We start from the raw sequence: 27,480 nt of genomic DNA, 5'->3' as shown, positions 1-27,480 counted from the left end.
CTTATCGATTTTAATTTGTAAATATTTCATGATAGAACTGATTTAAAAACACAAAGTGAAAGTAAATTTTGTTTAATTAAACAAAAGGTTTTGTGAATTTTAAATTCTTTAGTGAAACACGTTGGCTCAATGGTCTAGGGGTATGATTCTCGCTTTGGGTGCGAGAGGTCCCGGGTTCAAATCCCGGTTGAGCCCTCTTTTTTTACTACCATATCATAATTTTTGTAGAAAATTTCTTAGATTATGTTTGAAGATTATTAGCTCTTTTTATAATTGAATTGACATCTGATGAATGATAAAAACTCAAATACTTTAATACTAGCCCAATTTTATTTTTAATAGCAATATAATTACATATTTATTAAATTGGGTGCGAGAGGTCCCGGGTTCAAATCCCGGTTGAGCCCATTATTTTGCACTCACTCCATTAATTTTAAGGTTGTACAAGCGCAAGGGAAATTTTGGATAAGAGGATTAATTTTTTTATATCAAGTTGAACTAAGTCTAAAAAATTCTGAAAATTTTAGGAGTGGTTTCTTGATTATTCCAAGGCTAGTCGGTGGAATCTCCAAGTGATGTTTACGAAAACAGTGATGTTTACGAAAACATGTTTCAAACAAAAGTTGTTTAATTTTTGATAAGGGACATTTTTTACATTTAAACTTTTGTTCTATCTCTAACGGTTTACAAGATGGGTCCTACGGACCCAAGACCCATTTGACCTATGATGCTCATTTACGAACTTGACCTCACTTTTTACGTCCTGAGTACGCTGTAAAAATTTCAGCTCGATATGTTTTTCGTTTTTGAGTTATCGTGTCCACAGACGGACGGACGGTAATGGACTAATTAGGTGATTTTATGAACACCTATGACAAAATTTTTTTCCTAGCATCATTATTTTTAAGCGTTACAAACTTGGGACTAAACTTAATATACTATGTATATTTCATATATACATGGTATAATAATTAAAATTTATAAAATTTATTTATTTTTGTTAATTTTTTAATATAAAATTTATTTTTGTTATTCTTTTTTACAGAGATTTACGATTCAATAAAATTCGTGACATACCGGCTGGCACATTTCGTGGCTTAAAACATCTGGACACACTTCTATTAAATAATAATATGCTGACATCATTACGTGATGGTGCATTTGCTGGTTTAACATCATTACGTTATCTATACTTGTACAAGAACCGGATTTCACATATTGATCCAGCGGTCTTTCAAGGATTACCACGTCTAGAACAATTGTAAGAATTTTATAACTAACTATACTATTACTAGTTCTTTATTTTAACTGTGTTTTATTTACTTTGTTTTAATATTTTATTAGGTTTTGTATTTTTATACAGTGAAACGTCGTTATACTTGTTCGTTCTATTTTAAATACTATGATAGAAGAGGCAGAATATTTAAATCTCTAGAGGGATCAACGAGAATAATATTGAACAGAAATAATTTTTCTGGTGAAAGAATAATTTTTAGTTTTTAAATATGACCTATGTTCCCGTTACAAAACAAGAAAATTTAAAAGCTCGAAACCTCGATACGTTCAAGGTTCAAAATCTCGAAACGGCAGATTAAAAGCTTTAACAAACACATCAATGAAATATGTGCCTGTTGGATAATAATAGTTATTTACGATACTAGTGGGATAACAGCATTATTAACGTACGCCTGCGAAATTTGGATAACGAGTGCGTAACACGAGTTGGACAATCACAGATGTACGTTAATAATGCGGTAATCTGCGCAAATAAACGATAATTATTATTTAAAATTGGTCATGCCTTATTGAGAAAAATAGAAAATTTAAAAAGTTCCTATAGTAATTTCACATTTTGACAGTAATTTGAAGTGTTTTAATGAATTCATTACGATACAAGAACGATAATGAATTAATTCATTACCACACTAGGGCGGTAATGACCTATTTTTCCCATGCATAATGAGTGAGAAAAGTACTTCTTATCTCACGGGCATAGATAAAAGATATTCTGTGATAAACTCTTGTATCAAAGCAAAAAATGCGCATGTAACTTTGTTAAGTTTTATATTTTTATATTTTTTATCATTGTAAAATATTACATATCATTTTTACAGTTTATAGCGGCCAAATTTATTTTGAGACAGTTTTTTCAATTGATTTAATTCTTCGTTTCAACAATGAAAAGTACAACAATAACGGTTTAGTTATTGTAGGTTTTAAAATGCAGATCCTCGCTTAATACACATACAGCCCTGAATCTCATAAATTTTTTTCCAAGTCATTAATAACCAGCTAATTTTTTTTTAAACACCTTCAATTTACCATGACTTGGAAACATTTTATTCGCACACGCACAAGCCTCCCATTCACAAAAAAATTTAGCCAGTCCTTAATGACTTGGAGAAAAGCCATAATTTACAAACGTCAAACTTCAAGTTTTGTGGTCACGATTTCATTGCCTAGATTGTTACATATTCTTAATCTTAAATATATTTTATTTGAGAATGATTTTTGGCCTAACAGCATACACTATTTGAAATATCCAGAAAATTATTGAAAAATAGTGATCAAATGGCGTTTGCCAAAAAAAATAAGATTACTCCAACCATACTTGTACAAATCTTTGTTAGTGTCAGTGTTAGCGTCCTAGATTTTCAAGGTCAAAGTGCGGAGAAGGGCGATTATAATAAATACGATTGAAGGCAAAGAAAACCAGATATTTTCAAAAAACTGATTTTTTGCGACCTTTGACCTTGCATAACTAAGGACGCTGACACGTGAGGATATGTGACTTTTGAGACAACATTTGAGCTATCAAAATAAAGGTTTGTACAAATTTTCAGCTTATTCCCTTAGATTCCGAGGTTGGCCCCTTTTCTAAGAAATGTTAAAAATGATTATCTTGGAACATCTTGTATGTATTATTCAACAAAAAATTATTTTTTTTTTTAATTTAAATTTTTTTACTCTCTTTGAATTCAAACTAAAGTAAGTCCAGGTAATTGAATTTATAAATCACTTTTTTTTATACAATTATATTAAATAGGAATAAACAATTTTTATAGGGCATGGCATTATGTATTGTACAAAATAAATAAATATGTTTTCAATTAAAGTTTGAGTGAGTATAAAGTTTTTCTTGAAAAGTTTAAATACATTCTACATGCCATAATAAATAGCTTTAACTTTAACAGTAGTAACCCATAAAGTGATGCTAATGTTATGGCTTGACAAAAAAAAAAGTTAATTTTATATATTATGTTACATAATGACAATTTTATTTTTATTAAAAGGATTTTTTTTTAAACTTTTTAGTTATTTAGTTTTAGTACAAGTTAGTTTGAAAAGAATTGACCCATTTTGAAATGTTTTATGCTCAAAAGTTTCTGAAATTTTTATCAAGTAAAAATCATTGGTAAAACAAAATTACACATCTCAAAGTATGTTGCAAAAAATATAGTTCGTTATTTAGTCCGAGCAAGTCAGCCTGAGTTACACAGTTAGATAAAGCGTAGCCTTATGATTCGAAAATTGGATCTGAGCGCTATTTCGTTATTCAACGATAACTAATACAAACCTGAAACAAAATTTATAAATATTAAGATCAATTTTAAATCAATGGCAAAATGATCCAATTTATGCATGAAAATTATTCGAGAAAGGTACAATTATTGTTGAGGGAATTACAATAATTGATGTTGTAATATTGTTGTACTGAAATGATATCTGTATTCAAAACCCTGTACATTTTTTGGACTAAATAAGTTTTATTTGAAAAATAGATTGATACCCACCCGCTTCACTGGGCTTAAAAGTAAAAACCATCGCTTTATAGCTTCCACCCTCTCTTGATATACATAGTTTTCAATTTTGTTAACTGTAAAATAGTCATAATTCATTGAGTATATCAGAAAAGTTGGCCATGATTTGTTTCACATTTAGTATTTTAAATTTTTACAGAATTCTTTAATTTATGGTTCAAAATGATGATCATAGATCTCCTCCATCTATAATCATCATTTTAAACCATAAATTAAATATATCTGTAAAAATTTAAAAAATGGAAAATGTCAGATTAAATTAAATTTTTTTATTTTTTTTAAATATATCTTTATAAATTACAGTTCATGTGTTATTCTGATTTATCAGCTATATTGCTGTACATTTGCATTAAAAACCATTCGCTAGTTTTAACGTGAAAGCGTAACAAACAAGCAAACAAACATGCTTGCATTCGCATTTATAATATATAGGGATAGGGATAGGAATAATTGTAATATCTACCATTATATCATTATAGTCGCTATCATACTAGTCGCGTGAGAGTCGGGCACTCTGAGATATAGCAGAATCCATTATCATGATTGATTTATCCATCAAAATAGCTGACATTTGGCTGATTCAACAAAAATTGAATTCAGAGAGCCAGACTCTTACCCCATCACACATTAGAATAATTATATACTTATGCTAGCTTAATTATAATGCATACTTGTAATATGTGTTGCATAAGTAAACAGGATATTACATTAGATTAATAATTTCATATTGTTGTATCGCCACTCTTTTTTCTTTTGGAGTTTTTTTAAGTAGTACATGTTGTTATAATTTGTACTTCATTCAAATCAAAGTTGATGTCGATATTTTCTTTAGAAACTTTGCTATTTAAGTGTAACACTTTTGAAGATCACCTTGTAAGTAAATTGCAATAACATTAACACTAAAAAGGGTAATTTTATTCATTTAACGTTTGCTGTAACGATACTAGAATAATAGTAGATAGTAAGAGCTATCAACTAATTCTGGTATTATTTTACTTAAAGACCTAAGTCGATGAATATTAAAGCAATTGTAGTAATGATAATTATACATCTTGTTTATTTAATTCATGTACATACATTTTAAAATCAAATACCTACACACAGTATGGTGGAGAAAATGCTTTTAGTGGGGGGCTAGACGGGGGGGAGGGGGTTCATTTGGTACATAGGTGATTGTATACTTCCTTAAAAGATCTCAAACTTTATCAATAAGTGACTATATTATTGCCCATGTGGAAATATTTCAGACAAAAAACTTAAAATGTCTTACAAAAAACAAAATAAGAGAATTTATCAGACGTAGTAAGACATTTTAACCATTCCAAATGTTTCCACAAGGGCGTGCTTTTTTCCTCTCTTCTCAACAGCTAAATCCCAGTTCTTCGAGATCTTCCGCTATTACGACGTCTTTCAATAGATCGCCGATCTATGGTCCTCCTGCAAATATCATCGAAGCATTCACATGTTTAACAAAACTCACTGATTCTGAGCATACGCCAGTTTGATTGGACAATTGGGGTTGTTAATAAAAAATAATAATCAGTTTTTGTATTTTATTTCAATTCATTGAAAAGTATTCACTTTTATTTAGTGATATAATTTGAAAAATTAACCCGTTACTTTTTTTAGAAAGATTAAAAAATCATTTTGCATAAAAAATACGAATTGTGGGAAAATAATAAGCATAATTTTTAACCCACTTTTTCGAATCTGAAGACGTTCTCGATAATAAAATTGTTTTAAACATTTTACAAGTAACACGAAACAGTTACTGCTATAATACTTGAATAAACATTTCATTCTTCACATTACAATACAAAACTATTATATTGCACATTTCCATTTAACTCTCTGTTTACGAAAATATTGTAGATTATTGACTTCTTTACAATAAAATTTAATAAAATCGAGCTAAAAAATTGATATGAATAAAAATGTCAATTAGGTTCGCCAATTTCAAAAAGGTGATTTTTTTTGGGATATCGAAGCGGGTTCACCAAACAAAAATTAGATCAACTAACAGAAACAATAACAAATTTTTTAGGTGTCAAAACACATCGTGATAAAGAAAGGTATGCATGTACACATATTGTTTAATAATGAGGCTACAAGCCCATGCTGAAATTTTTTAGGTGAAATGACCCACCAGGGATCATGTAGTAAAAGATGTTCCTGCAGGTAAAAGTAAGTTTACGCATCATAGAGTCAGTTTTGCGCGGTACGGGTGGGTACTTGTGAGAATATGAATGTCACATCCTTTGATATCTCACCCCTGCACCTTCAAATAGGTACGGCGATGGTGAATACTAACTCTGCCTAAGGATTCGAAGCGAATTACATCAATATTGTACGTTAGAAATAAATCCAGTAACTTTGGTGCCGAATTCGAATCGCTTCGAATACTTATGCAGAGTTAGTATCCAGTAACGTCGTTCGTTTTAATATTAATTTAAAAAAACTTAAGAAAATCCCCGATTCAAAAGAAATACCTTTAAAAACATTTTTCGATATAAAAAGAGGTGGGGTACTGGGTAATTGACAATATAATACAATCTTGACTTGCATTCAAATTTTCAAAGCTCTATCCCAAACTGGGGGAATTGTAGATTAGTAGAGCTTTTAAAACGTCGAAAAAAGCAAGTTTTTGTTATGAATTGAGTTTATAGAACTATTTATTTTCTGTACTTATGTCAAATAAGTAAATAAAGGGTATAATATATGAATGATATATAAATTCATAGAATATATAGATCAGATAATTGTATATCTGTTCTTCTAATTTAATGAATATTCATATTTTATTTATATAAAACGTATAACGTATACGTATTTATATAATATTATATACTATTTACTTTACTGATATGTATATGTCACCGGGTTTTTGTAAGAATCGTTAGTCGTCAGTTTATAAACAAGAATGCAAGCTATCGTCCAATCACTGCACAGCCTTCTCACAGAGCTACTAATCGAAATGATTCGTTGAAGAGAGCGTTTAACAAATATGCTTCAAGAGTTTGTTACAAGTGAAATTTAAAAAACCCTCGACAAATTTTTCGGCTACGGAACCCTAAACTCGCATTTGAAACATATCTAAGAACACTCTCCATTAAATTCCCTTTTTCCTTAAAGGCTTTTCCAAACTGTGCCGATTTGAAAGATCATCGGGAATTTTTTGTTTTAGGGATTAAACCCGCACTTGAAATACATAGCTAAGAACAGTGTTCATTAAATTACCTTGCGAACAAAACCAAAAAAATCAAAATCGGTTCATCCGTTTAGGCGCTACGATGCCACAGACGGGGTTTTTTAGTTCGGGGGTTAAAAATACAAAAATTAAACAAATTACTTATTTAGAATATGTTTATTGACTATTTAAAAAAAGTAAATTATTTATCTCTCAAGGCGTGAACAATATGTGTTTCCGATTTCGAGTATTCGTTATAGTAGTACTATTTACTGCTAACTGAATCTGAAAGTGACTGAATCAGCGCGCATTTAGTAATTTGTAATGCGTTAAAATTCGATTTGGTACTTTATAATCTAACGAAAATAAAAGCGTTTGATTGTAAATTTTATTGTGCTTTCACAATTTATCGACACTTAACAATCTGGTTAGATTTATTATAAACTAACGATTCTTACAATAAAACGGTAACATATATATAACCTACATACAATTTGCAGTATGTCCGCAAGAATCAGGTACAGCAAAAATTCAAGCCTGTGAAATTTATAAGGGAAAATTATTTGATTTGTCTTCAAATTTAATGTAATTGTATGTTTTGTTCATTAAAATCAGATAAAATTTGACTTTCGGTAAATAAAATTTAATGGAAATTTGATGACGTCACAAGTCGAATCAGTGAGTTTGCATTAGAGTAATACGTTGATTTAATTTTTTTATTACCTCCTACATTCAAAAAAAGTAGTGTTATAAGTTTGACCGCAATGTGTGTTTATCTGTCTGCGTGTCTGTCCGTGGCATCGTAGCACCTAAACGGATTAACCGATTTGACTTTTTTTGGTGTCGTTTGAAAGGAAATTTAATGGAGAGTGCTCTTAGCTAAGTTCGAGTTTAGGATTCCACACCCGTAACAATTAAAAAATAGGTGATGATCCTCAAAATCTGTTCAATTTGTAGAAGGCTCTAAGGAAAAAGGTAATTTACTGGAGAGTGTGCTTTGATACGTTTTAAGTGCAAGTTAAGGATTCTGTAGCCAAACAATTTCTCGGGAGTTTTTAAAATTTTGTAAATTTCACTTGTATACAGGCCTGTTTTAAAGCACACGTATTTAGTTATTCCTGATACGCCCTGTATCTGTATAATTTGTATACCTATATTTATGTCAATTGAATTCATTATTATTTCGTATTCAAATGAATATTGTATAATGTTGCATTTCAATGCATATTAAAATATAAGACGTACACCATAGTGGTATACTGTACAGATACGATAAATACTTTTTAAATATTAAAAACAAAATGCAAAATAAAGTAAAAAAGTAAAAAAGCAAAAAATTATACAAAAACAAACAAACAAACACACAACTAAAACTGTAAACACAATTAATGCAATTGACATTTTTTTTTTTTCATTTTTTAGTATTATTAGTATTGTTTTTATCTTTTATTATACATATATTTATTTATGTTGACTGTTGAGTGCCTACCTACTTTAATAATACTTGAGGCAAGATTACTAGCTACAGTATCTTACAAAAAAAATGCAAAACGAAAGTTAATAGCATGAATTGATATTTTAAAGAACCATCAGACATTCAGACCTCTATACAACCTACTCAGTCTTGTACTCTGTGCAAAAACGTAGTGAGTTCATGAATAATGGCTGTGTTAATTGTAAGCGACCCCTTCTTTTCTAGTGAGCACTCTGAGCAAGTTACAGTACGGCGCTCTGCCTTGGTCCCGGACTGCAATTAAAAAATCATTGTTTGTAGGCGTCAGAGTTGACTATAGCTAGGTAAAGTATACTCTCATTGTCTTGAGATAGTAAAAGTTAGCTTTTTGCAAGGAAATGATCTTCCAGCTAATAAAAAACAAACAAGAAGAGCTAAATCTTTATTTATACATGGAAAAATTTCAAAAAACTAATAAAAATTACTAATTAAGGATGACGGATGCACGAGCGACAAAGCAATGCTCGACTAAATAAAGATGTATGGGCACAGTAGTGGAGACACAGCTTTTTAAAAATATATTTTTTCAATTTTGAAGGTGAATTATGTTATAACTTGACAATATAAGACTAAGAGTAAGAATAAAAATACTATTAATTATTTAAAAGTAAGAGTAATTTTCAAAGTAGCGAAAATTGAAAATTTTGTTTAAATATTTAGCTTTCGATATTTCGAAAACTAAGGCAGATATCGAAAAATTGTATTCTTATTTTTCGTTTACATTCATGAAATTACAACAAATTACAAATAATTTCAACTACTAATCTAAACTTGCCTGACGCTCGTACTACCTTTATAAAAGAAAAGGTGAGGTTAGTCGGACACTATCGTGTGCTCAGAGTGAGTTTCACATTAACATACTTTTAGTAGATGATTAGCGTGATCATAATATTATCTAATATTTCTGAGCTTTTCTCAGATCAATGAAGGACTGAAATCATAGGGTAAACCAAAAACCCAAAAAAACCACAGTTCCATGCTAACTCGACCAAATTAAAGACATGGCCAGCCCATGGAACAGTAAATAAACGGAGTCACGGGGAAAAACCTAATTTTTTTATGGGATAATCCTGATGTCGAATTAGTTGTTTTACCCATAAGAATGAAAAAGTAGACTTGATGCCATGGCAAAATTTGAAAGGAAAATTCAAATTGATTAAAAAATGAAGAAGCTATAAGCAATCAAAGATTGCATTCAAAGGTTGTCCATCTCCTCTTAAAGTTTTAAGTAAAGATTTATAAATACCAACTTCACTTTTCTATTCGTGAAGTGAGAATTCCTAGGACAAGAGCGTTTACTCATTTTTAATCAACTGTTACTGAAGGTTTTACTCTACCTAGAAAGATGCCAAGGCTTACTTACAATCGATGTTTCCATATAACTTATCTACAAAACAATATCATTTTTCAGTGATCGGACTAATGCGATGCGGAAAATGCAGGCAGGTGTACTGTATAAAATCAGCAGATTTTCTCTCGATTTTCGTTTATTGCCCTTAGCTAAAAATATTTTTCTCAAAATATACATGGATAATAATTAAAAATTTAAATATAATATTTTATCGATCCATATTTAATTAAACAAAAAATAAAACAAATACGATATTCAAATATCAACCTATTAAAAACCACCCCCTTTTTTCGCTATCGTCACCATTTCGCTTGATTTTGTATTTTTTTTTTTTATTTAACTAATAATTAACTAAATTAAAAAAATATCATGAATAACAAAAACAAAAATAATGACATAAAACTGTCATTGAATTAAAAAAAAAAAATTGATTAAATCATGCCATTATAACGTCATCATGATGGCAGACATCAAAAAATTAAAATGCTGTTGTAATATAAAATTTTTAATTAAAAAAATATTTTATTTTAAAGTGTGTCCCAAAATTAAAGCGAAGTGATGGCGATGAAAAAATGACCATGACGGCGAGCAGTTAAGGTATATTAAAAATATGGTGGTCTGCAAGAAAAATCTAAGCGTTTTCTAAGTTGATCAAGATTAAGTTGGAACTGTAATGGCGCTTGAAAAGGGTATAAAAGTATATTTCCATGATATAAAACGTTTTCTTTTTGAAAAATGAACTGCGTTTTCAAATGACGTCATATTTGAGTTTTCTTTTTGAAAAAACGCAGTAGAGAATTTGCCGGACACTATGATCACATGATAACAATAATAATTATTATTAAACAATTCAGCACAAGTGAAATTTACAAAATTTAAAAAACCCCCGACAAATGCGATTTATTTTTTTTAAACCGATTTTTGGAAACTTAGCTATAAAATGTTCTCAATCAAATCGGTTCGACTGTTTAAGGGCTACGATGTCACTGAGAAACGTACGGACAGACAGATAAACACTTTAAACTTATAACATTCCTTCTTAAATCAATATCAAAGTGATGGTCAAGGACATCAGATGAGATGAAGAGATAAATAGAGAGTTATCATTTTTATGGACAAATTTTTGGAAATATTTTAATTGAAATTGAAATATTTGAGTTGACTTTGTTCTTTTTGAATTATTGTTTTGAATTACCTAATTATTTTATCATTTCACTTTTCGAAATAAAATGAGCCAGGTTTATTTGACCATTCATTTCCATAGTAATTATTTATATGTTGCAATTATATGTCATGCTTTTTCCAAACTAAATCGATTTGGAAGATCATCGCCTATTTTTTAGTTTTTTAGGATACAAAACTCTTAGCTCGCACATAGCAAAGAACACTCCCTTCTTTTAGTTCGGGGGTTAAAAAGTAAACCATGTACGTATTCATAAACAAAAATACTTAAGTACCGCATGTTCGAGGTGATATACAAGCTCATCGTTGTAGTATTTTTGCCGGACAAAATATTTTATTGTTTAATAGACAAATTCCTTGCTGCGTTTTTTCAGAACGATAATTCAAATATGACATCATCAGGCTGAAATTTTAATATACTCGTCAAAAGGAAGTCAGTCACAAAGTTTCAGCATGTATTTATCATTTAAAAAAATGCCGTGGTATCCCACGGTCTATATGTTCTAAGGTAATGTTTACTCCCGGTTCACTATTTCATCTTTAAATCCGTAGTTAGCTCAGTATTTGGAAGTTTTCATATTAAGTATAGCCGGAATAATGATTTAACTATTTCGAATGAGAAAAGATATTTTTTTTAACTCAAAGAGTCTAGACCATCATTGACAACTCTATAAATTCGCAATCACTCAATCCTTAAGATCTGTATCAATGACATTCAGCCACACTTATGAAAAACGGTCCAATTTGGATAAAACAAATTTATATGTGTCAGCAAATTCGTGGAATTTTATCCGATGCACTATATATTCTACCCGATTTATTATTCTGTTATTTTGTTTCCTTTAATTTTGAGACACCATTTATAAAAAAAAATAATGATAAACGCACACCCATCCCCAAGGACCTAGTTCCATGGAGCTAGTAGCTATAATGCCATCATCATGGTTGTTAATTTAACAATAAATAATCATAATAATAACTATATAATGTTTACTAGTCACCATTAGAGTCAGAACTACAGAACACACACGATGAGCTATGTTATGTGAAATAAATAGTACATATGGGAGCTATATTATCTACAGAACAGGGATAGATTTTATTATTAAAGTCCAGAAATTATTTTACACTGAGAAGAACAAATTCCATGAATATAAAATAATACAGTTTATTTTGCCAGTTTGGAAATAATTTCGACGAGAAGGTACAAAATCGATTCAAAAAATCTCCTTGCATATGATTTTCGAAAGATATCTCAGGAAAAGGGCACTTTCGGTAGTAAAAAATAAATAATGTTTGCTAAAAATTAAAATTTATGTTGGAATATACTTAAATATTCTGATTTTGAGTCATAAAAGCACATTATTGTTTTATTAAATCAAAATTAAAAGTCGTAACTTTTAATCTGATATCACGTGACCTAAAACACGAGCCGTCATGATGTGACATCATATAGACAAAAGTAATATGCATTAATTAATAATCTGTTGTTGGCTGTCATAGTAATTGTAGGCTGACGGCGTTTTTGCGAGAATAAAAAAGGTTTAAAATTTAATTTAATTAATATGGCAATAAAGCCTCTTTATTTTGCCGAATTTAATTATGAAAATCAACATTTTGAAGTTCCTTTTTCAAACAGAGTTTAATATCCTATTGTGTTGGTTTTTTAAACTCTTATAATTTATAAAAAAAATAATGCAAGCACTGACATTCAACAGTTTCTTTACAGGGTATTGCAACAATTAACTCAGTCAATTGTTTGTTTTCATCTGTTCAAATTGATTTCAGGTGATATTTCAGGGAATATTTACCTGCTTATAAATGAATTGGGTTTTCGTGATTTTTGACTCGGTATTAAATCACAAAAAATGAATGCGAATTTATGCACAAAAACTATATTAATGGTATTTTAGCAGTTATCCACCCGCTTCACTGAGTAATTTCAACTTTAAACACAAAGACAACTGCGTTATAGCCTTCACTTCCTTCGCCTCCACTTGTCACTATTTTGTGGACAATTTCATGGATTTTAATTTTTTTTTTTTTTTGAAAATAAAATACAGCCCATGTTATTCGCTTATAGTAGCTTTCAATAGCCGAAAGACTTATTTCAAGGCAAAATCATACAAACGTACAAAAAACTAAATCTTTTCTCTTTATAATATTAGTTTAGATAAGCACTAAATGAAATCATAGTTTATGATAACGAAAAACACTTTTTCATCAACTAAAACCACGGACAAAATAAAGGTTAAAATATCCGGTCCTGTAAACAGTTAACAACAATAAATAAGGCCCATAATATGTTATTATTATTGTTATTTGCTTTTTAGATAAAAAATATAAAAAAAACATTTTTAAATTAATAAAATCATTCAACTAAATAAAAATGTCGTATTTAATATGTACAACAAACATTACAACAATATGTAATATTTTAATGTTTAGCGTCAAGTTTTCACATTGACATGATTCTTTTTGTTTGTTCGTTTATTTTTTGTAAAATAATTTCAAAGAATTTTAACATTTAATTTTTATACAGAATGTTCGATTTACATCTAGGCATATAAATATAACGAGTATGACAGAATACATGCGTTAAGCAATGCATCTCAGTGAAAGGTATTATACACATATGTTGAAGCTTCGATATGCGTTGAGATAGTTGTAACTTGAAAGGCGTTTCGAGAGTGAGTTTCTTTGTTGAATAGATGAACTACAACAGATAAGCCACGATACAAGACTAGATGTAAATCGAACATTATGTATATTTGATATTATTTGTTATGTAACACATAAATACTTAAGACTATTATGCACAAATTATACACAGTCTTTGATTGGCGTAAAACTTTATACTTTTTTTAAAAATCCTGTACAATTTTCATTGGTTGAAAAAAAATTTATAAAGAAAAGCGGTTTTCCAGACATGAAAAATAAGAAAAAGTGGAATAAGACAAATTTATATAGTCCCAGATTAGGTAAAAATACCCTCCCATTAAAATGGTGGAGGAAAAATTATAAAATTTTCTTTTGTTTGAGCGTAGTTTCGTTTGACAGTACTATTTTGAAATTTTCCTTTCATCATTTTAATGGAAAGGTATTTTTACCTGCCCTGGGGCTATAGCAATTTTTCATATTCCACTGAGTCTGGGCGTGAAAAATGACAATTGCGAAAATTAACAGGATTTTAGAAAAATAAAAATACCGAAGGCAGGCAGAATATGAAAACATATACCATATCCAAATTTCAAATCGATAGAGTAAAGGGTATAATCGAAGTGCTTGAAATTCAATATTAACTTTAACCATTCTATTGGAAAGCCGCTGACACTGACTCCAAATATAACAATAATTTTAAATGCATTATATATTATCGTTATTATTTTACTTTTTAGTGCATAATAATTTGTTTTGGAAAAAATTTTCTCTTGAAGTCGGTTCTTCATTTTGTTAAAAGTTTTTTTTTGTTGTGATTTTTAGTGAATCTAAAGTACACTAACTAATTTGTCACTAAAAAAGAATAATCGAAATCGGTTGGCGTGATATTGAGTTATTCGCCCTTTTAAGACTTTTATGGTTTTCTCATGGATGCCGTTATCAGAACTAAACTAAAATGAAATGGGACCACATGGGAAGCACCAACTTTCAAATAGATAAAAAATCATCAAAATCGGTTCACCCAGTCAAAAATTGAGGATAAAAACATTAAAAAAAATACAGCCGAATTGAGAAACTTCTTTTTTTTAGTTTTGAAGTCGGTTAAAAATAAACAACTTTTGATTGAAACATTTTTTCGTAAATATCACTGTGTACCCGTGAGAGCGCAAATTATGCACAAATTGTATAGTATGTATTATATCATTATATGGGAATATCAGTTATATGTATATGTGTGACATGTATGTATGTGTAATGTGATAGAGTAATCAACACTGTCTATACATGGTATTTAAACAATTAACTGCGTCAATTGTTTGTTTTCACTTGTTATCAAAAAAATCACGCAGCAAATTTACTGAAAAATATTACTTTTTTTTCCATACGTAACCTTTATAATAAATAGTTTTTTGTCACTATGTACAGGCATGCATATATGTATAAAAAAACATTGAATAGACAAAAATGGAAAGCCTTAAATTTGATACCTTAAATTTAAAGCACGTATATGATATTACGTAAGGAAAAAATAATAATAATTTATTATATCTTCAAAGTGTTTTTTTTTTCTTGTAGTTTTGATATAAAATATTATAAAACGATTATGTTTATAACAAAAAAAAGTAAATAAATTTATATTTCAGAATATAATCACCAGATGATTCAAATGTATTCCCAAACAAAGAATCCAGGTTAATAAATAAGCCCAGAATCTTTGCGATATAGCATATTAAAAATTTCCAAATTCCAATGTTTATCACAATTAACCTAGCTCTAATAGGTTTCAAGAATGTGGAGTCCTGGTCCCGGAATTAATTAAGCACATAAGTAGCAACTAACGAAAAGCTGACATCGCACCAGAAAAGAATGACCCAAAACTAGTATGTTTCAAAAAATAAAAATAAGATCGAATCAAATTTGCCTGTGTTATCAAAAAAATCTAATTTTTTTACTTTATAACGCCATCAAAATCCAAAAAATTTAATTTTGCTCTACCACATCCAAATTTTGTCCATTTTTGATACACCAAGTATGTAATCCTACTACATTGGGGTCATACTTTTCAAATTTGTGATTAAAATTAACCTAACTCTAATAGGTTTCAAGAATTTGGAGTCCTGGTCCCGGAATTAAGCAGATAAGTGACAACTAGCGAATTTGCCTGTGCTATCAAAAAAATCAAATTTTCTAACTTTAACGTCATCAAAATCGAGAAAACTTAATTTTGCTCTATCGGCATTGTGAGTCAAATTACATATTAAAATACTGATACACGCTGTATAAATGTATAATATATGTAATAAATATTATAAAAAACACATTTTTTTCCTATATATACCCAAAAAAATGTACTTGATGATTAATAGTTTCCCATTTAGAGAACATAGTGCGGCAATTTAGTAACCTGAGACCTTTTTTCTATTTTCACAAAAAAAAAAAATAAAAATAAAACACAGCAGCTCAGTTCCTTTTTTTATTGAAATATAAACATAACCAAGTAACTATAATGAGAGAAAAGTGGGAAAAAAAGTTTTCCCTGTGTGTATTCCATAAATTTCAATTTGAAATTATTTTTTGTATACTGAAAGAAAATATTTCCTTTGATGTTTGATTCCTCAGAATAAATTTAATCAGAATATAATTATTCTTCCATCAAATAAGATGTAAAATTTAAAGCCAAATCTTGTGACCTCTGTAGAGTATAGACTGCAAAAACAGGGGTGTACGGAGAGGAATCACAGCATAGGACTCCCAGCCCTGGATGTGCCATTGGTTTAGATTACTGGCTAAGAATGTATAATGACAAAATGTTGGTGAATTTGACCAGACAACACTGCAGTCCTGGGTGGGCCTTGGCCTCCTCAACCATAGACAACCATAGCATTATGTTTTTCGTTTTAGAACACCATCCTCAGATCTTCCTAATACGGAATTCATGCGTAGCATATTCTATTCATCTCATTTTCGGTCTCCCTCTTTTCTTATATATCTTCCTAATTACCTTCCTTTAAAATATTATCAATCTTTCCTTATCATCCTCAGTCAGCGTCTATGTTTCTCCGCCATATGTTACTACTGGTCGAATTAGTGTAAATTTGCGTATTTTCTGTGTGATTTAAAAATTTTCCCTCCTCGTTCATATTCATGGACAAAAATGTTGAAAAACTACATAATTTTCTAAGAAAATATCTTGAAAATTGAAGAAGGGTGTTTGAGGAAACACGTTAATTTTATCAAACATGACATATTCTAGTGCATTTTAACGATTAGGAGAATTCGTTAACACCTAATTTATTAAAATCTGTCAATTCTACAAAATACACCAATGAAACAGATTTAATACTATCACACCCAAATCTTTTCTTATCCTTCTTTTTAGACAGTCGTTACATAACCATTTAAAATTCGAAACATAAACCTTCTTAACTCCATCACTTTTATTTTTGAAATGAAAATCGATTAAAAGAAAATTATAAATCAATCAACCCTTATCCAAAAAAAAAGTTCATTTAATTTTGTACCCAATAAATATCATAAAAAAATAAATTCTGGTAAACGATAAAGTATTCAATACCTACGTCTAACTACACTTATGTAACAACATATTTCATGCCCCTTACGAGACAGAAAAAGAAAATTTGTGGAGTAAAGTAACCCCTTGAATGCTGATGTAACAGAAAATTGATAATAATATTGTGATATTTTACACTTGATTTTATCATCTCGAATATAATTTTATTTTTTTATGTATATATGTGATAGGTTTCAAAACGGTACCACCAAGTGTTCGAAACACATGTGAACATGTGAAAACATATAATATGATAAAATATTATCTTTTTTAGGAGGTAAACATACAATTTTATGCATTTATAGTATCAAAGTTATCGTAGCCTGTAAGCTCTAGCAAAATTTTTATATATCCCAAAGTCTATATGATTTTTCTTTCGATTAAATGCAATAAGGTCATATTTTTATTTCTAAGTCTCATTCCTTCTAAACCTGAGATTTCCAGCTTTTTAAAATTTGTTCAAAGTGACTAATTCGCACATCATTCATCATCATCGAACAATTTCTTTTTCATCTTGCTACAAAAGGCGATCAGATTCAAAGAACGCCAGATGTAATCGTTATATCTCGAAACAAAAATGAGTGCAAATTGTCTTTTTTTATCGAACACTAACAATTCGCAACACAAAATTTGAGAAAAAAACTATATTTTTTTATCAAAAAGCTTTCGATAGAAAAGAACATGTATATAATTAGAAATCAAATGCAGGAAGCGTTGGGAAGTTATTTATTTTTCGTATCATCTACAAGACCGCTTCGTTTGAAAATTTGCATTAGAGCCATTTTAATACAGTGATTTTAATAATATAGCAACACATACATATTTACATGAATGTTATGTAAATTGAACATTATACACTTGGGATCTATATTTATCCATCTAAGGTGAAAGAAAATATGCAAAATATTCATATATTACAAATCAATATGTGTATTATATGTGTATATAGGCAATATTATTACTGATATGATATAAGGTACAAGTTTTATAACAAATTTTAAAAGTTTATTTTTTATAAAGAGAAAGTATAAATTTTTAAGATATGGAATATAAATTATTTAGGATTGAAGAAATAAAATTTCCAATTCACTTTGCTTAGTCCACTTTTATTTATTTAATATTTTAATAATTTAAAATATTTTTGACTAGTTTCGTCTAACATAGACATTTTTATGACTGTTTCACAGTTATGAAAAACTCCTAATTATGGAGTTCCACAAAGTAAAGCTCTCTACATATAATAAATTATTTATTTTAAACGAGTTTTTTGGTTTTAAAAAAACAAAAAACATTTATAGGGCTATATAGTCTAGCTCGAAATTTTAAAATGAACATAATTTAAAATTATTTTTGTTATATTGTTACATTTTTATGATAATGGAAATATCATTTTTGACCTTCCCTTCGCATCCACAATTCATATTCGTAGTAAAAGAAATTCAAATGGTGTAATGCTTTGGAGTATGTTTTGATCGGATTTCAAAGGAAGCTCTTTGAAATTCTCTTTATTCTTTAACAATAATTTATCGTTAAAAAGTCAAACCTCAAGGGAAATGCAAAAAAATTTCGAGTTAATTAATTTATGACTTAACAAGTAAGTATTCAGAGAATTTAATTGCTTTCCACATAGAAAGGTGCGATTGTATTTTACTAAGACATCATTATATGTTACTAGCTACAACTTACAGAGTTTTCTTTTTGATATTTGAATTACAGAGTATTAATATGTACTATAAATACCTCGCAGAAAAATTTTATTCGAGTTACAAAGTCTAAATAATTCAAGATACCGAACATTTATGGGTTCAGCGGAAAGGAATGTCATTTTTTTTGACTTACTGAGGATTACGACTAAACGAGGTTCGAGTTATCGAGGTTCCACTGTATATTTTTGTAGAATCGAAATGTTTTGAATTAAAGATGTCATTGGCGGCGTTGCAATAACAGTATTATTTGAAAAATAAAATTTTCTTATTATGAAAATTATCATTTTTAAATGCGATTTTCAAAATGATCTTCACATTTTTTGACGCCGCCAATGGCATTTTTAATTCAAATTTTTTTTCTACCACATTATGCTATCGGTAGCATTTTACCTTTCAACGATAAATTAATTATTTGTCAGAAAAGGTGAATTAGGTATACAGAAATCCTCTGAGTCAGAATTCAAATGATTACTAATCACCATGCATCAAGGAGGAAAAAAGGTGACGGTGTTTCTGTTATTCCATTGCACAAAACTCGACGCTCTGATTTTGTATCACGATATTAACGACTTGTTGAGAATCAACCTATAGAATAATTCAGAAATGTTAGATCTTATCACCATAATTACTATGGTTTAATTATTTTAATGTAATTAATATACATATATACACTAATATTAATTATTACATCTAAATTATTGCTTAATTAATTATTATTCGTAATGACTATAATTATTATATCACTTTTTTCCGTAACATAAATGTCACATGGACATGCAAAACATTTCGAATCAATATTTTAAGCTAACGATAGAAACGTCCTTGTAAATGAGAAACTACACAAAGTATAAATTAATTATTGAAATGGTAACTGGTAACAAACAGTGGTAAATTGGAGGAAATTGAAACAATTTTTATACCATGTATATATGAAATATATCATAGTATATTAAGTTTAGTCCCAAGTTTGTAACGCTTAAAAATATTGATGCTACGAACAAAATTTTGATAGAGGTGTTCATAAAATCACTTGATTAGTCCATTTCCGGTTTATCTTTCGATGTTTCGGAAACCAAGACAAATGTCGGAAAATTTTATTATTATTTTTCGCCTACATTCATGAAGTTAAAACAAAATTGAAAATAAGGTACAAATAACTTCAACCCTAAATCTAAAATTGCCTTGGTGCTCCGACTACTTTAATAGCTTTAATTTTAACATATTTTAGAGCAATATTCATTCAGTAATGATCATTACTGAATTGCATTTTTTGGTTGTTGACACGAAAATCAGAATCAACAGAAAAAACTGTTTCAAAATAAAAGGCTTTTTACTCATTATCCCACCTGGAATGCTAAAACCCTCATTCATTATTGCAATGAATTAAAAATTTTTTTGTAAATATTAATTATTTTTTAATTTTCTAATACGCAGATACTTGCATTACAATGATTTAAAACAATTCGATGCTAAAGTATTTTCATCGATTCCATCGGTTGATCGCTTGTAAGTATAAATTTTTACAAATTATTATATTTTTTAAAAATTTTTACAGATATCTACAAGGAAACCAAATACATGAAATAGACAGTTATCTTTTTCGAAATTTATTTCGATTGAAACGTTTGTAAGTTTTTAAAAAAATCCATTTTTTGTTTTCGCGGATTGGTTTTTGGTTACTAATATTCATCCTACATAATTATAGTAGGAGAGTTGGTTATAGTAAACCCTTCTTAAAACTGCTAAAGTTCAATTTCAAAAATTTAAAAAGTTAAACTTTAGTTCTTTCAGGGAGGATTTACTATAATCGGCTCTTAGACCATTATAGACAGTAAAAATATGGTTTTTGGATTTTGTAATATAATATTTGTAGCTTTCGTATATTTTTTGTGGGCTTTTATTGTAGTTTCTTTTTGAAAAATCAAGGTTGATTGTTTTTAATTTTTTTTTACGTTACTAATTTGTATGCTATATCATTTGTCAATCAAAATTAATAATTCGTATTATTCCTGGTTTCTACAACTGTGTAAATACAATTCAGGTAAAATAATCGAATGCTAAATTTTACCAGCTTACCAAATTTAAATCGAAAAATCAAAACAACCATACACAACACAAATCAAAAATTTGTGTATGTATTGGCTTTTGCGAAGCAAGACAACCCTGAGCAAAGGCGCAATTTAAAAGTTGTGCTTTTTAAGTACAAGAGGCCTGGCAAATTAAATCGAACCAACACCTACCTAAAATTTGTTAAATAAATACATTTTCGTATATTCCAGGCTTTAAAATTATTTTGGATTAAAACGGTTTTGGAAATTAAAATCTTGCATGGGTGTAAATCTTATTTCATAGGCATGCATGGGATATTCTTCAAAATCATATTTTCCATAGAAGAAGTTTACTTTCTTTCAAATTCCAAAAAAAAAAAAGACGGAAAAGAGAGAAAATGTAGGATTTGGAAAAAAATTATTCGAGTATCTTGTGAATTTATGGAATTTTAAATTTAGTGTCACCACTCAGAAAGTTAATTAATTTTATCCAAATATAGTTTTGATTTTTCGAAAATCTCTCAACAAAATATTCATTAATTTTAAGTAAAATTTAATTTTTTTTTTTTGTTATACAGATTCCTACACAATAATAGAATTACACATATTCCTTCAGGATCCTTTAAAGATATGCCAGCATTAAAACGATTACGTTTAGATTCAAATGCTTTGGTTTGCGATTGTGGATTAATGTGGCTGGTTAAAATGTTGAATGTATCTTCCGTACAAGCTGCAGCCACTTGTCAAACCCCCAACGATATGAATGGAAAATCTATAAATGGAATGATGGAATCTGATTTCAAATGTCGTAAGTGGTTTTTATGTTCGAATAACTACTGTTATACGTAAAGAGGAAAATAATTAGAATACGGTAGTTGCCTAATGTTAAATTTGCCATATTACGCATAAAAATATAAAACTAGACTTAATACCATGACAAAATTTGAAAGTGAAATTAAAATTGATTAAAAAACGAAGAAGTTATAAGCATTCAAAGATTGTTTCTCGCATTTTCTTTTAGCAAAACAAAGTTTTATATCTAATCTCTATGGAAATATCGGACAATGACGTCACTAATCTATATTTTCCTCTTTGTTTAATTAGGAATTTTAAACGTTCATAATTAGAGTACATCTAAAGATTTTTTAAAAACAACTTTGATTTTTTTTGCGTGTAAAGTGATAATTCTTCACCTGAATTGATAACAAAATTGTAGTAAGCGTGCCTATTTAGTCCATTTACAGAAATTCTTACCCATTTTTCAAATAATCAAAAATAATAAAAACAAATTAAAATTTTCCAGATAAACCAAAAATTATGGAAGGTCCACATGACGTTGAAGTAAAGTGGGGTGGTACAGCGAAATTCACATGCCGAGTTGCAGGTGATCCAACACCGGAAGTAGTATGGATGAAAAATTCTACTAAACTCGAACCAGATAATCGAATTAGTATCCTACCCGATGGATCGTTACAAATTGATGAAACCAAAGACGTGGATATTGGTGAATACGAATGTATGGCTAAAAGTGACATGGGCGAAGCAAAATCAAGACCAGCGCGAATGGTTGTGGATGGCAGACCACAACCAAGAGATGTTCACAAACCAGAATTTGTACTTACACCCGAGGATCAAGATGTTCAAATCGGGGAACATACAGTTCGATTAGAATGTCGTGCCAAAGGTATTCCTGCACCTACCGTTGTTTGGTCAAGAAATGGTGTTATATTAGCACCAAATCCACGGTATACTGTAACTCCTGAGGGTACATTGGTTATTCAGAACATTGAACGTGGTGATTTTGGAACATACCGTTGTGAGGCCTCAAATATTTTGGGAAAAATTTCAACAACTGCACAAATTCGCATCAATGGTAAGTTAAAAAATTATTGGATAACGTGGGAGTAACACTTTTTAACTTTATAACTTTTTTCATTGCTTTCTTAACAAAAGGATCATTACCAAAGAGTGAGTTCTGGCTAGCCAAATAATCATTACTTGTTATAACAGCGAATAATTGATATAATATTTTACTTTTTCAGTTGCACCAGCCTTCACGGTACATCCAGAAAATTTGACAGTAAAGACAGGAGCAGATGCACACATCGAATGCATAGCATCGGGATCTCCTATACCTGACATCAAATGGTATAAAAATGGACGCTTAATAACTACCACAGCTCGAATTTCTATTGAGCCAGATGGAACACGATTAGTAATTAGCCATACCAAAGAATCCGATTCTGGCCAATATATATGTAAGGCCACAAATTTCCTAGGATCAAAAGAAACAAGCGCATATCTAACTGTACAAAGCTTAAAACAACAGCCACCTAAATTGAAAATTAAACCATACGATATCGAAGCAATTCCAGAAAGTACAGTTGAAATTCCTTGTCGCGCAGAAGGCATACCAAAACCCGATATTCAATGGAAGAAAGACGGTTCTTCGCTTGATAGATTTGAATTTCGTTATCGTGTATCACCAGCTGGCAGTTTATTTATTTCTAATGTTACTCGCAGAGATGCTGCCAGATTTGAATGTACAGCTACAAACGAAAATGGGCGCATATCTGCATCAGCAGTATTAACAGTGAAAAATTCTGAAATTTTAGCTCCTGGCGACCGATTTGTTCGAATATCGTTTGCCGAAGCTACTCAAGAAGTTGATAAAGCAATCAATAACACAATTAACACTTTATTTAATCAAAAATCAGGGAAGCATAATCCATCAGATCTATTCCGATTAATTCGATTCCCAGATGCACCCACTCGAGAATTGGCTAGAGCTGCTGAAATTTATGATCGCACATTAATTAATATTCGAAAACATGTCGACGCTGGTATGGTTATTAATCACACAGCAAATTACGATTACAAAGAAATTTTATCACCCGATCACCTAGATTTGGTAGCAAGATTATCTGGTTGTATGGCACATCGATTAATGCCGAATTGCACAAACATGTGTTTCCATAAAAAGTATCGTTCATTTACCGGCACATGTAACAATTTGCAAAATCCAACATGGGGTGCTTCGAATACAGGTTTTCGACGAATTTTAAAACCAATTTATGAAAATGGTTTTAGCACTCCAATTGGGTGGAATAAGGGAATTAAATACTATGGCTTTGAGAAACCAAGTGCCCGATTAGTTTCAACCACTGTCATTTCCACAGACAAGATTTCTTTGGATGAATACAATAGTCACATGCTTATGCAATGGGGACAGTTTTTGGATCATGATTTAGATCATGCTACACCTTCGGTGAGTTCAGAAAGTTGGGATGGAATTGATTGTAAGAAATCTTGTGATTATGCTGCACCTTGTTATCCAATGGAAGTACCACCTAATGATCCTCGAATAAAAAATCGCCGTTGTATTGATTTTATAAGATCTTCTGCCGTTTGTGGATCGGGTATGACTTCTGTCTTCTTCGAAAATGTCCAACCACGAGAACAAATTAATCAGTTGACTTCGTACATCGATGCATCTCAAGTTTATGGATTTAACGATGAATTAGCTAGAATTTTACGGGATCAAACAACGAACGGCGGGAAATTACGTGTAGGAATTGAACAACCAAATCGAAAACCACTTTTACCATATGCTGGAAATGAAGGAATTGATTGTCGCCGTGATCCTGAGGAAAGTGATATCAACTGTTTTGCTGCTGGAGATATTCGAGCCAATGAGCAAGTTGGTTTACTTGCTATGCACACTTTGTGGATGAGGGAACATAATCGATTAGCCACAGAATTACGAAAATTAAATCCTACATGGAATAGTGATACTTTGTACCACGAAGCAAGGAAAATAGTTGGAGCACAAATGCAACACATTACATATAAACATTGGCTGCCGCATATTTTAGGTAAAGATGGTATGGAACTATTAGGAACATACAAGGAATATAATCCAAATATCAATCCCACAATATCGAATGTATTTGCAACTGCTGCACTAAGATTTGGACATTCAATGATTAATCCAATTTTACAACGGCTTAATTCATCATTTCTACCAATTCCACAAGGACATTTACCATTACACAAAGCCTTCTTTTCACCTTGGAGATTAGTTGACGAAGGTGGTATTGATCCACTGTTACGAGGACTCTTTGCAACTGCTGCCAAGTTGAAAAAACCAAATGAAAATTTGAATTCCGATTTAACAGAACATTTGTTCACAGTTGCACATGCTGTAGCATTAGACTTGGCGGCAATGAATATCCAACGATCACGAGATCACGGTATTCCCGGATACTTAGAATATCGTGCATATTGTAACTTGTCGAAAGTTGAAACGTTTGATGATTTACGAAACGATATTAAGGATCATAATATTCGACAAATTTTACAAAATTTATATGGTCATCCAGGAAATATTGATGTATGGGTTGGAGGTATTCTGGAAGATCAATTAGAAGGCTCCAAAGTAGGGCCACTATTTAGATGTTTATTAATCGAACAATTCCGACGATTACGAGACGGTGATCGATTCTGGTATGAAAATCCCGCTACGTTTAAACCAGAACAGCTAACACAAATTAAACAAGCGAGCTTAGCACGAGTTTTGTGCGATAATGGTGATGAAATTAATGACGTTACACATGACGTGTTTGTCTTACCAAAACGACAAGGTGGTTTTGTTGAATGTTCAAAAATACCTAGAATTGATTTACGTATGTGGAGTTCATGTTGCGCCGATTGTCAGGATTCATCAATCTTCGATAGCGGTATCACAACTCGACGACCTCGACGTGAACTCAATGTTTCATATCCCGAAGATAAACCATTATTTTACGAAAATTCCACTATTACAGATGATCCTTCAGAAAATTTAATAACCGAAGAACGAATTGAAGGTATTGAAGGAGTTGTAGATGGTTTACAAAAAACAATTAAACAATTACGGAAACAAATGCGTAAATTAGAACAACAATGTGTTGACAATAAAAGTTTCAAACATGGCCACTGTGTCGATGACAAGGGCAGTAAACGCTTAAATGGTGAAATATGGCAGAAAGATGATTGCACAAAATGTCGATGTGAAAAACATCAAATCAATTGTATAACACGAGAATGTGCCAAACCGAATTGTACAAATCCAACTAAAGTATTAGGAAAATGTTGTTTAACTTGTCCGGCAGCTTAAGAATTTCAAAGGACAATTTTTGTTGACAAAATTTTATTCAAAACGAATAAAAACATATATAATAAAAAAACATTTTAAAAGTGTTTCATAAAACCACCGATCAGTAATTTCAAAGAAATTACTTTTATATTTTGTTTGTTGACTAGATGACAAACAAATTGTTTAAAAACAAGTCTCGATCTTCATCACAAACACAGTACCATTATTATTACAATAATTTTTAAAAAGAAAAAAAAAAGTTAGTGGATATTAAACAAAAAAAACTATGCATGTAATTTAGAATTTAAGAAATTATTGAATGGAGTTTCGAAAACGTCATACCTTTCATTGATTTCAAGTGGTGTTGTCCATATTGGGATTGAATATTTTAGTCATGGCATTCGACAGTTTGGAAGTTAGATAATTTTTCTACAGAAATTAATTTTTAAAATCACTTTTTATAATTAAATGCTATCAAGAATTAATTATTCGATAAAAGTTTGACATGTTTTGCAAAATATTTTTATAGAACCAGAAATGATAAATAGTAAGTAACCTGGTAGACTAAATTTGAAGTAAGTACGAATTATTATCACCAGATAGCGGGGTTTATCTGAATTTATTTGAATTTGAATATTTTGGCTAGGCTTCTAAAATGGTAAGTACAAGTATTGCCATCTGGTAGTCTAAATTGGACTTAAAAACGGGTCCACTTCTTGTTTATTTAGTACTAATTATTATCGTCAGTTGGCGTGGTTGCAACTCCCAGTTATCAACAGTAACGCTATCTTGCCAATTCTAAACATTCTTTAAACCAAAAGACAAAAGAAAGAGAATTCTTTTACAAAGTGTTACCTCGATATATTATTGAGAATAGAAAGCAGAAACCAAAATCACTAAGAATTGACGGCATCATTTCTAAAATAAAATACTAAAAATTAAGTATTTTTATTAAATTAATTCACTTGCCGGAAAGAACACAATTTGCACTTCAATGAAAGGTTCGACGCCTGGAACTCCAAACGAATTATTTAAAAATAGAATTATATATGTAATTGATAAAATTCTATTAATTTTCCTTCACATCAGAGATGAAAATACGTTTTTACTCAATGTTAGAAATATTTTCATTTAGCTCTCTTTACAATACAGACCGGTAAAGAAAATGAGACTTACAGAATTATTTTGTTACGATTAACTGGGATATAATTGATAATGTTACCTGACTGGGACGCCGATGATCTCACAAAGACGAGATTTAATGGAGAATGGAGAAATATAGCAATAATCTATCGACTGGCAA

General features: G+C 30.1%; 1 protein-coding gene and 1 non-coding gene across 5 annotated transcripts in view; both read left to right on the top strand.

Moving 5' to 3' along the window:
• The window catches only part of LOC123296429 (peroxidasin), a 493,576-nt gene extending 467,130 nt beyond the window's left edge, over positions 1-26,446 (top strand). The window contains exons 2-7 of one of the 4 annotated variants that reach the window (XM_044877898.1): positions 1,046-1,261; positions 20,548-20,619; positions 21,619-21,848; positions 22,344-22,913; positions 22,994-23,008; positions 23,083-26,446. In XM_044877898.1, coding sequence (XP_044733833.1) covers positions 1,046-1,261; positions 20,548-20,619; positions 21,619-21,848; positions 22,344-22,913; positions 22,994-23,008; positions 23,083-26,198 — 4,219 coding nt within the window. In that variant the 3' untranslated portion in view covers positions 26,199-26,446. Of the gene's footprint in view, positions 1-1,045; positions 1,262-20,426; positions 20,499-20,547; positions 20,620-21,618; positions 21,849-22,343; positions 22,914-22,993; positions 23,009-23,082 lie in introns of all 4 variants that reach the window. The other 3 variants (XM_044877899.1, XM_044877901.1, XM_044877900.1) reach the window with 3 other exon arrangements.
• Positions 124-195, top strand: Trnap-ugg. Its single transcript has one exon. It is a non-coding gene; the product is annotated as a tRNA-Pro (tRNA).
• Positions 26,447-27,480: the final 1,034 nt, after the last annotated feature.

Source organism: Chrysoperla carnea, chromosome 3 (assembly GCF_905475395.1).
Source record: "Chrysoperla carnea chromosome 3, inChrCarn1.1, whole genome shotgun sequence".
Lineage (NCBI taxonomy): Eukaryota > Metazoa > Arthropoda > Insecta > Neuroptera > Chrysopidae > Chrysoperla > Chrysoperla carnea.
Note: the sequence above shows the minus strand (reverse complement) of the source record. Positions and strands in the feature narration are given on the sequence as shown.